Source organism: Schistocerca serialis, chromosome 4 (genome assembly GCF_023864345.2).
Source record: "Schistocerca serialis cubense isolate TAMUIC-IGC-003099 chromosome 4, iqSchSeri2.2, whole genome shotgun sequence".
Lineage (NCBI taxonomy): Eukaryota > Metazoa > Arthropoda > Insecta > Orthoptera > Acrididae > Schistocerca > Schistocerca serialis.
Genome location: NC_064641.1, coordinates 906,693,682 through 906,705,970, shown reverse-complemented (window position 1 = coordinate 906,705,970; position 12,289 = coordinate 906,693,682). Strand labels below are relative to the sequence as shown.

General features: G+C 37.4%; 1 protein-coding gene across 1 annotated transcript in view; it reads left to right on the top strand.

Annotated features, from left to right (window-relative positions):
- LOC126473583 (protein lin-9 homolog) overlaps window positions 1-12,232 on the top strand; it is a 101,977-nt gene extending 89,745 nt beyond the window's left edge. The window contains exons 8-9 of the mRNA XM_050100729.1: window positions 9,136-9,315; window positions 10,521-12,232. Of these exons, the coding sequence (XP_049956686.1) occupies window positions 9,136-9,315; window positions 10,521-10,712 (372 nt within the window). The 3' untranslated portion in view covers window positions 10,713-12,232. The remainder of the gene's footprint in view (window positions 1-9,135; window positions 9,316-10,520) is intronic.
- The last annotated feature ends 57 nt before the right edge of the window (window positions 12,233-12,289 follow it).

Below are 12,289 nucleotides of genomic sequence, written 5' to 3'. Positions count from 1 at the left end.
AGCAATCACATTGGCTGCGTTACATATTAATACGCGGATCGGCAGAAGTAGAATTTGGTCCGTCTCTGTGGCAGCGCCATCTCGTAGTGCGGAGACGGACGAGTGCTGCGCCTATGCTGTTGTGCTTAGCGGGGCACGCTCTAGTGGGAAAGTTGTGTACGCGCTGACTACGCGGAACTATGTACACAACAGCAGCAGTGGTGGATTACAGATGCCATAGCACAGATAAGAGGGCTTGTGAGCCCACGTGTCAACACAAACTGTTGCAAACTGGTTTTTAGCAGTGAAACTATGCACATGCACACCTCTATCCTATCTTCCACTCACATCACAGCATTGACGTGGATGGCTTGACTGGTGCCGTCAGAGGATCACTTGGAAGATGGAATGGTATGCCATGGTCTTCAGTGATGAAAGCAGATTCTGCCCGTGTGCAATTGATGGTCATTTGTATATAAGACGTTGGTCTGGTGAGCACTGTCTCGTAGACTGCATTTGTCCAAGACACACAGGCCCCATCCCAGGCCTTAATGCTCTGGGGTGTGATAAGCTATGACTCTCGTTCACCTTTGATGTTTCTTGAAGGGGCCGCTAACCAGCACGCGGTATGTGCAGAATGTTGTTAGATCCATTCTTTTGCCTTCCTTGCTACAGGAAGGCTCCAACAGGAAATGCTTGTCCTCACACTGCTCGTGAAACTCGACATGCTACGCAAGAAATTCAGCAATTTCCCTGGCTAGCATGATCTCCAGGCTTGTCTCTTATGAAGCACTTGACTATGTGAACAAGCACGCATGGCGTAATGTAACCCAGGACAGTATTTGCCATCTGCACCGTCTACTGGATGCCAGTCAGTGCTGCCCGTGGAGGCTACATACGCCATGTACTAATATGGTTGGTTGTTTCAGCATTGGTCAATGTCTCATACCTCAGAAACGCTTGTGCTACATATCTGTAAATGTAATCATTTTTTGTACTCCATATCCACTATTGCAACAATAAATCTTGAGTGAATTGGAAACCTCTAAAAGACTGTACTAATTTTTTTCCGGCAGTGTAGTTGTGCAATTGAGGTGAACTTGCTATGATAGTAAGACAATTCATAAACAAAACACTGTCGTGTAGCAGCTTTTTATATTAATTATTGGTATTAAAATTTAATTCAGTAATAACAAATTGCAAGGGGAGGGGGGTGTTACAAACAGTTTTCTTTCATCATTGTTGCTGTGGCACCCATGTATTGTGTTAATTACCTCCTGAATTGTACAATATTTATATAAATGTGACAGTTATAAAAATTTAACTACCCAACAACGTATACATTTTGAAAGAAGAAATGAAAAAAGAATAAAATAATGTACTGTGAAATAACTGCTGTGCTTTGTATTAATTATAATACCAAAAATTTTAATAAGTGAGCTGGTGTCAGGGTGTCGTCTGTTTTGTCATAAAAACATCACTATTGAAACTGATATTTATTGTTCATAAACTACAACAATCGTGATGATACTCGAAGAAGTCGGTGAATGCAGGACACAAGCTCGTGTAAGGGATGCAAGGAGAGGTGGCTGTCTGCTGGTGGCCTAATAACTTAAAGTGTCAGTTGACTGCTGGTAATGACGGCAGTGATTCTGCGAGGGTGCTGACTGCAGGCTAGAGACTGCCCAGCAGTCCAGAACATAGTGTGCAGAATCATGTCATGGACACAGGATGAGTGAGATGGCTCAAACAGTACTGATAGCTGCTTGCACAGACAGAGGCAAGCAGCAAGGAGTAAGGAGTTTGCTTTCATGGGCAGTGGTGGCGGAATGGCTGTGCACTGCTCTGGACTCAACCTGTAGACCTCCAGGGTGGGATGCGAGCAGCAGCTGAAGTAGGCTTCCAGGTGTCGCACCAGTGGATCGGTTGTTACAGATGTGTCAGTTTTACTTAGCTGTGCTCAGTAATTTTTTTTGCAGTGCTACACCAACATCTTTCATGCAGATGTAGGACAGTTTCTCCAACAAAACCTCTTGCAGTCTCTCATCATACTTGCCCAAGTATGTTAAAATTTCATGTCTAATAGTATGTTAAAATTTCATTTCTTATAACCTCAATACTGGTAGACTGCTGATCTGTTATCACCGCCTTTATTCAGACTACTTTTATGTTTTAGTGTACTTCTTGGTTTTCCTCATTATTTTTGTATGTTGTCATTCTTATTTACTTGAATTGCACAATTCAGAAGAGCAGAGATGATGATGAGGAGGAGGAGGAGGAGGAGGAGTTCAGAGATTAGATGTATTTTCCATTCCAATGGATCCATATAGTGAGAAGATCCTCCGAGATGTAAAAGGGGTCAGAATCTTCAAATCCCAAGCGAAAAGGTGCCCATGGATATGAAATAAGTAAAAAAAATCTTATAGAAGAAGGTAAATAACGTGTCACAAAACATATAAATGTTCAGTACCCTGAGATGCAGATAACCTTACGTTGCTAGACCAGAGTAACAAACATTAAATCTTTGTGGATATTATTCTTATTTCCATAATTGGTTCTATGAACTGATTTGTTGGTGTGAAAAAGGATATATTTTAATGGCAGATTTCGTTAAGGAATCAATATATTGGAAACAGTAGCCAGAATCCCTACTTCCGTAACTGGTTTCTGCAGTATGTTCTCGGGTTCACACCAACTAATTCTTACACGGATTCACATCTCACCTTATTCTTATTATACGTTTTAGACCCGGAAAACCTTAGCTTGGCTTCCCAAAAAGTAATACCGTGTGACATTATGTAATGAAGATAAGCATTGAACACCACATTTTTACATCACCTACGTCTGACAACATTCACATCGCAAACAACAGAGATTTACTAAGGTGCTTCAGCAGTTGTGTGGTAGGCTCCTCCCAGCTGAATTTATTAACAAGCTGTAATCCGAAGAATTTAAACACACAATCCTAAGAATTTGACATCGTCATCTTAGAATATCTGTTTGTCATCATAGTTTAGACATGTACTAGTGTGAAACCTCTTACAAATTGTAAACTGCGTGTAGTGTTTTTTTTTTAGTTTAGTAACAAAGAAATTTGCAACTGGAACTAGGAAGGAAATGACTAGTAGTGGTACAGGGTACCCTGTGCCACACTCCATACAGTGGGTTGTGGAGTATGGATATAGGTGTAAATGTAGACTATACTTGATTTGCTATTTGTTGCAATGTTTGTATCATCTGCAAACAAAACAAACTTAGCATCTGGTAATGTTGCAGATGAAAGGTCATTGATATACACACAAAAAAGTAAGCGCCCTAAGATTGAAACTTGTAGCATACCACATGTAATTAGTTGCCAATAGGATGATGCCTGATGGCTTATGTTTCCTTTCTAATTACATCCTTTATTTCCAGTCTGAGATACATGGTAGGATTTAAAACAGTTGCAGCATTTCCTGTTACACCGTAATATTCTAATTTACTTAAAAGGATATTGTGATATATTCTGTGAAACTTCACTAAATGCCTTCTCTGGAAACTATCAAGAACAGATACTTAGGAATCCCACTCATTATGGAAATATATTGCATCTAATGGCAACAAATAGACCTGACGTCTTTGAGGATGTACCATTGAAACTGGTGTCAGTGGTCATGATATGGTTGTGGCAACAATGATTACCAAAGTACAGTGGACAGCTAAAACAAGCAGAAAGACATATATGTTCAGTAAACTAGATAAAAAATCAGTAATGTCATATCTCAGTGAGTAACTTGAAACTTCCAGCACAGGATAGCAGCATGTAGAGGAACTCTGGCTCAAATTTAAAAGAATTGTTGAGCATGCATTAAAATGATGCTTTCTATCTGTATATTTCGATCTAGAGTTTGTCACTGGATTCTTGCATAACTAAGTGACTGTTTTATCATCACAATTTACTTACAGCACTTCATGGATCTACCTCAAACATAAGTTTTCTTAACCACGGTAAATCTTGAACAGTTGATATCGAGGCCGTATATTCAGCTTCACAAGTACAAAGTGCAGTAGTTTTTTGTTTTCTAAGAGGCCATGAAATTAAATAGTTTTGCATTTTTATGCATGAACCAATTACAGTGTGTTCGTCACCGATTTCATTTCCCCAATCTGCATCATTGAAGGCCATTATTTCTCTGTTACCATCTCTCCAAAATTCTAGCTTATAGTCCACAGTTCCCTTTAAATACCTAAATAATGTTTTTACTGACAACCAATCAATCTTTTTAAAACTGGTTGTATCTGCTAAGGAGATTTACAGCGAAACACATATCAGGTCTGGAGATTTGGGATAGATATAGAAGACTTCCTATTGCTTCTTGATATGGTACCTTGACATCTCATGATTCGAGCCCTTGAAAGTCCAAACCAAGTCCAAGTGGTGTCGACACCAGCTTGGCTTCACTCATTCCAAATTTATCCAGAACATTTTTTGCATGGGGTTTCTGGGAGATCCCAATTTTGCCTTTATCACAATCCTGTGTAATTTCCATGCTTAGGCATTGGCTTTGGCTTATCTGTCCTAATTCTTGTATCTCAAAAAATCCCTTCAAAGAACTTTTGAATCGATCCAAAACACTTCTGGCATTTGAGAAAAATAGCATATCATCGACATATAAATCTATGATGACAAGTTTGGTGCCGTCTCTGTGAAAATAGATACAAGGATCAGTGTTTGATCTCTTTCAGTTTCCTACCAATTTCTTGATTCCAGTTCCTACCAGCCTTTTGTGAGTCCATAAACAGCTTTCTTCAGCCTTCATACTTTTCCAGGAGTTGCAAAATTTTCTGGTGGAATGACGTAAATTTCTTCATTTAAATCTCCATAGAGATAAGTAGTGATGTCAACCTCCAGGTTCTCTCGAGCTGCTATAGACAAGAGATATCTTATGGGTGCATGTTTGACCATTGGTGTGAGGATTTCCTGATAATCAATACCTTGAACTTGAGCACATCATTTTACCACTGGGTGTGCCTTAAATGTTTGTGGTTTATTGCTAGTCCCATGCTTTATTTTTAATACCCACTTAGTCTTGAGTGGTTTGTGTCCCCCTGGGTAACTCTACTTCTTCAAATGTGTTGTTATGAACTAGAAATGAGAATTCTGTCTTCGTTCTTTTTTCCATTCTTCATTATTTGACTCTCCCAAGGCTTTTTTGGCATCAATGTCTACTTGCAAGTCCTTCTTTCAAATAGTAACTAACATGGTCAGGCTGTGTCTTGGGTTTTGGTTCTCTGTTTGATCCTTGGGGTGTAACCTCTTGAACTATGTTTTGATTCTCATGACCCTTGTCTTGAGCTTCAGTTTCTATTGAATTACTGTTGAAAGCCATAAAAGTGTTAATTATCACAGCCTTCTGACTTAACTTCTGCTTCAGTTTGTGAAGTATTGATGTCCTGGAGAACTACTACTTGTTTCAACACTAAGGCACGTGTGGTCTTAGGTTCCTCTGTCTTTGAACTTGAAAAATTTCCATCCACCATGAATTTTACGTGCCTGCTGACAGTTATCTGACCAGTCTCCCTATTGATGAATCGATAGCCTTACCAGTCTCCCTATTGATGAATCGATAGCCTTACCAGTCTCCCTATTGATGAATCGATAGCCTTACCAGTCTCCCTATTGATGAATCGATAGCCTTACCAGTCTCCCTATTGATGAATCGATAGCCTTTAGCTGCCAGACAATAGCCTGCAAATGTCAATGCCTGTGATTTCTTATCCTACTTCTTGTGACGGGGTTTTGGAATGTGAACCATTACACTGCAGCCAGAAATTCTCAGATACGATAAACAAGGCCTATGCCAAAGTTCATGTGGCATCTTACCTGGTGGACAGTGAATGATTTGATAGGTATGCAGCTGTAAACACAGCTTCAGCCCAATACTCCCATGGCAGGTTAACATTGAACATCATGGTACAAGCCTTTCCAACCGATGTTCTATTAGCTCTCTCAGCAACACAAATTTGCTGTGGACTGTAACGTATTGTAAGCTGATGGATAATACCTTCAGAATTCCCAAATCCTTTTAGCTCATCACTGACATACTCCTTTCCATTGTCAGACTGCAACTTCTTGATATTTCTGCCTGTCTGCTTTTCCACCATGACTTTGAAGTTTATAAGTATCTGTGTTGACTCAGATTTTTTCTTCAAGAAATAAACAAACTTCAATCTTGAAAAATCATCAATAAATGTGAGAAAATAATGATTTCCACCAATAGGTGTTGTCTCAGTTTGCTCACACAAATCAGAATCCACTAAGTCTAAGATTTGCTCAGAATACCTTTTGCTAGGTTGTTTGAATGGAAGACATGACCGTTTTCACATCATGCACAACTCACAGGGGATCTCAGTAGTCGTCTCGGATGTGCATTTAACTAATTTCATTGTGATTAATGATCTAAGGAAGCCCCTTCTGCTGCCCTGTGTGTGTCCCTTATTCGGGAATGTGCCATTTGTTTCTCTTCTTCCGAGAATCGTCCCATTTTTGTTGGATCTGAAGGAGGGTTTTCAACATCATCCCACAGTTCATCATGGACCCAATATGCCTTCATGGCAAATTTCCACTTTGAATAATTTTAATGCCTGATCAAATTTCAACCACTGGAAGTGCTGTACCACTCATTTTTAGCTTTGAGTGAGAGAAAAAAATATTGTCAGTCTGCATGCAAGAATGATCAGTTGGCAAAATATGAGTGATTGGCACATGCGTAACTTCTGAACTGGCTCTGGATTTCCATATACGATTTCTATTTTAACATTTGTAAAACCATACTTTCACACCTGTCCATTGACCCATAACCTTTTGTTGAGCATTTTTTAATATTGAAGTGAAAGTTTTTTGGAATGTTTTATTAATTAATCAGTACATGCATAACAGCTATTACACATCCCAGAATGCATAATAACTGCCGAGTAATTACAGCCAAAAAAAAAGAAAAACTGTCGATATCAATTTACATATCTCAACACAATGGATACATATGTACCTAATAGAACAGTTAATGAGAGGGAACCTTCATGGTACAGTCATTGTAAAGAATCTTCTAAAGAAACAGAGATTACTGCATAATAGGTGTAAAACAAAGCGTGTAAAGCAAAGGTTAGGGCTATAGATAGAGAGATACTGAATGAAACGTGCTTGGCTGTCAAGAAAGCAATGCCTAATGCCTTCAATGACAACCACAGCAGTATATTGTCAAGTGATCTTTCATAGAACCCAAAGAAATTCTGGTCGTATGTAAAGGCTGTTAGTGGCAGCAGAGTTAGTGTCCAGTCTGTAGTGAATGAGACAGGAACTGAAATTGAGAGTAGCAAAGCAAAAGCTGAAATGCTTAAAACTCCATTTTCAAATGTTCCTTTACAAAGGAAAACCCGATGTAATTGACGTACCACTATTAGCATCAGTGGTGTTGAGCTTATCAGATTTTATACTGAATCTGCAGCTGAGTTACCCCTCTGCTAACTATCATCTATTGTAGATCTTTGGAACAAAAAGCTGTAGCCAGTTCTTGGAAAAAGCCACAGGACACACCAGTCTACAAGAAGGATAGTAGAAGTGATCCACAAAACTACTGTCTAGTATCCTTGACATAGATTTGTTGTATAATCTTAGAACATAGTCTGAGCTCAAACATAATGAGAGATCTTGAACAGAATAACCTCCTCAATGCCAGCCAGCATGGATTTCAAAAACATTCATCACGCAGAACACAACTCGCACTTTCCTCACATGACATACTGAAAGCTTTTGATCAAGGCAACAAGGTAGATGCAGTATTTCTCGATTTCTGAAAAAGCATTTGACTCGGTACCGCATGCTTATTGTCAAAAGAATGATCATATGGGATATCGAGTGAAATTTGTGACCAGACTTAGGAATTTTTGGTCTGGAGGACACAGCATGTCATCTTGGATAGTGTGTCATCATCAGATGAAGTAACTTTGGGTGTGCCCCAGAGAAGTGTGTTGGGACCCTTGCTGTTCAGGATGTATGTTAATAGTAAAATCAGGCTTTTTGCAAATGATGCAGTTATCTGTAGTGAAGTACTGTCTGGAAGAAGCTGCATAAATATTCAGTCAGATCTTGATAAGATTACAGTATGGTGCAGAGATTGGCAACTTGCTCTAAAATGTTCAGATTTGAAATATCTTGCACTTCACAAAATGAAACAACCCAGTATCCTGTGACTATAATATCAATAAGTCACTGTTGGAATCGGTCAACTCGTACAAATACTTGGGAGTACCACTTTGTAGGGATATGAAATGGAATGATCACATAGGTTCAGTTGTGGGCAAAGCAGGTGATAGACTTTGGTTTATTGGTAGCATACTGGGAAATTGCAATCAGTCTACAAAGGAAATTACTTACAAATCACTCGTGCAAATAGTTCTGGATTATTGCTCAAGTATGTGGGACCTGTACCAGATAGGACTAACAGGGGATTATTAAACATATACGGAAGAGGACAGCATGAATAGTCACAGGTGTGATTCATCCTTGGGAGTGTGTCAACTTCTATTTGTCATTGGTGATTAATTGCAGTAGCACTGGTGACCGATGGACCTCCTCACTCTTGGAGGCACCAATATCACTTGCTCCGTGATCCAACAAAAACACATGTGCATTTACATATTATGTATTTCAACTTTTGATGTGGTTGTCACTATATGTACGCAGTGCATGTGACTGGACAATGCTAGCATCACATTAAACATTCTTGCAATGCTGTAGTAGTAAGTAAATGAGCTATTTGATAAGATTAATACTTAAGAGGAAGCCTCCATTCTTGTAAAGGAACAAATTTAAGTAGCAGTCTTTGAACTACCTCTAAAAAGTAAATTTTCCATCTGCAGTAAAAATAAGTAGCTACTTACCTATTAAAAATCTATAGAAACCAATGTTGAACATTTGGGAAATGAAGTAAGGTTTATAGAAGTTAGGTGTGTTTTATTTTGTGTGTTATGCTTACGAATTCTCAATTTTTATACATTCTCCATTTTTATATAATTTCCATTGTAAATAGTGTATTGAATTCCTGCTGCATACGCATAGGTTTTATATGTAATATTAAATTAAACATTTTGTAGCTGAATTTCTGTGTGTAATTATAGATTGCTCCTGAACCAAGTGTGGCTGTAATGCTGGCACCATCACATTTACGAGACAGCACTCTCGACGAAGCTAGGACAATTGTAAATCGCTATAATCGCATTACGTGTGTAAATCCAGTTAAAAGTGAACGTACGTTGAATCTCATCACTCAGCTTACTGCACTCGTATTGCAGGTAAAGGTGAGTAATAAAAATAAAATACAAGGTCTTTGTCATTATTACATTATATGCATTATGTGCATGCATATAAACCTACAGTTTCATGAAGATGATTTATATTTGTTATTAGCTCATTTTCTTGTGTACTGCCAGCACAGATAATGGTAAAGATCTTAAAATGAGAACAAAATTCTTGCTAATCTATATCGATGTCCGTCTCAACAAAATTGGATTTATCTGACATTTGCAGGGACTAAGTTTACACATGTAACTGGACAAAGCACATTAAAGATGCATTTGTGTGCCCATTGTTATTTCTTGATATAAATGCATAGAAAATGATGATAAAAAATATAAAATAAATTGACAGGCCTGCTGGCCAGTACTTAACTCCAGGAGATAAAATGTGTGATCTCTCTCTCTCTCTCTCTCTCTCTCTCTCTCTCTCTCTCTCTCACACACACACACACACACACACACACACACACACACACACACACACACACACACAGAGAGAGAGAGAGAGAGAGAGAGAGAGAGAGAGAGAGAGAAGTTCATTCCTCAGGAAAAAAAGTTAGAAAAGGTTAAAACAGAAGAGCAAGTCACTCAGGACCCATGTTGCTAGGAACCACCTGTAATGTGGATTAGTATAGACAAAGATGCAGTTCATGCTGATACTGTGACTGGAATGATAGTTTTTCTAGTTGTCAGTTAGTAAGTGGTACGTACGAGGGAGAGGGTTATATTTTTCATGACATTTTATTAATTATTGTGTTCTTGATTAAGCCTCACTATGTGGCTCTATTTGATATTTTATAAGTATCTGTGTTCTTATTGCTCTCTGACCACACTAAAAAGTAAAATGGTAATTATGTACACTTCTTCCATGTATCTTTTCTTCTTCTCCTCTGGGTCCAAAAGAGGGAATCCTTGGCTCCTGAGTTCAAGCTTTAACATTTAGTTCCCTCTCTTTTTACTGATTGCACTATCACACTCATAATTGCAGAGCTATCTTGTCACTGAGTTAATTTTATTAGGGCAACCACATTGGATGCATTGCTCCATGTTTAACTGCATACGCTAATAAAATCATAATGGAAAGCTTGGATTTGATTTTTGTGAAATTGTAAGTCCTGTACATTGTGTTTGTTGTAAATTTTTTTTCTGTGAGAAATAATTGTCATGTTTCAACAAATTAGGGTGTGTTTTTTCTCTCTTTTGTTTAGAGCTTAGCTGGTACAGATCGCAGTGCATATGAAGTAAAAGTGCTACAGAGTTCAATGGAGCAAATACGTGCTGGCTTGAGTCCAGAGAACCTGCAGTGCTTCCAAGACTCTGTGGAACTTCGCATGAAACACATCCAGATGGGTCTTGGTCAGTACGATTCACTGCATCCATTCATGGCACAGCGAGCATGAAGTGTTCGTTTGGCAATTATTTGGTTGTGAAATGTTTTTTTTTGAAGCTTTTAGTTGCAGATCATTCTCACAGACAAACTGTCATTGTAAGTATTAGGTGTACTCGTGTCACTGTATGTGAAATAAAATGCTCTCCCAAAATCACTCTTCATTAAATATTGAAATATTATCAGGGTCCACATTCTCTCATCTTTGGGTAACTGTGTATTGCTACAGTATATGCACAAATACTCAAATTTTGTGTTGTAAAAGACTATTCAGAGGAGGGGAAAAATATTATAGTAGCAATTTCAAGTGATAATATTGCTCTGAATATAGTGTGATATGATGTAAGATGAGATGTGTCATTGTTTTTAATCTACACAAATAGGTAGATTATCGTGTGTAAATAGTTGTAAAAGATGCTTTATGACCAGACTAGAATAAATATTACGTTGATGACTGTGAATCAAGGAATGTAAATGTATGTACAATAATAGCCTATTTTATGTGAATAGAACCTTTGTTCTTACATCTTTCATCTTGCTTGAAGAAATTAAGGATGCCAGCTTATGTATACTTGTTTTGAAGAATGATGAAGTATTTATGGTGTGAAATGAAATATTGACTGAAGTGATTTTTATATGAAAAAATCAAAATGTATCATGGTTGTTTATCTTGTTATAATAATAGTAAATATTAATTACATTATTACTATTGAATTTTTATCATGTTTCTGTTAAAGCTGTTACATATTCTTATAGAATAGTTGTACTTATACTTTGTTCATGCTAGTCACAGACTTGATTAAATGAGATTGTACAAGAAAATAGAGGAGATACAGGACAGAGCCCACACTTAATTATACTGTGTAACATATGGAGTATAATTCTTTTATTATATTCATGAAAGTGATTGGTTCCTAGCACATGAATACATAAATTGATTTGTGTAATGGTACAATAATAACTGAAATTTGAAAGAAATGAGAGACACTAATGCTTATTCAATGTAAGTAGGAAATATGTTTTCTCGTGTGTACAGTAAATGTTGGAATAGACGTGCTAAGTGAACCATACTTTGTGATGACAAATGTGGAACGTCCATATTATATTTTTTTAAATCAAAGAATACTTGCAACATTTGTGCCTCACAGATAAATAAAATAGCTGTAGAAAGAAGGAACACTTCAGTGAGGTGCAATAATATATGCCTTACAGAACTAATATTTTTAGTACAATGTCTGTATCTGCTGGGATAAAAAGAACTCAATTCTGCAATATACTGATGTTTTAGAAAACATTATTAAAATGTCAGATTTTGTTAAAATTTGTTTGTGCAAATGAGGTAAATATCAATGTCATGCTAATTTATAAAGATTTGTAGAGAAGTCACACTAAAATTTTGTATTGGTTAGCGTGAAGTACAAATAAGGAACCTATTGCAGTGTTTGCTTCAAGTGTGCTTTATTTCAGCAAGCTGTGATTTCTTTCTTATGTTTCGTGGTGACTTGTTAATAAAATATTTTTTGTTAAAGTTTATTCGTATAACATAGTCTAGTGTTCTTTTTTATATTTTGCATTGTCCCAAATACTTTG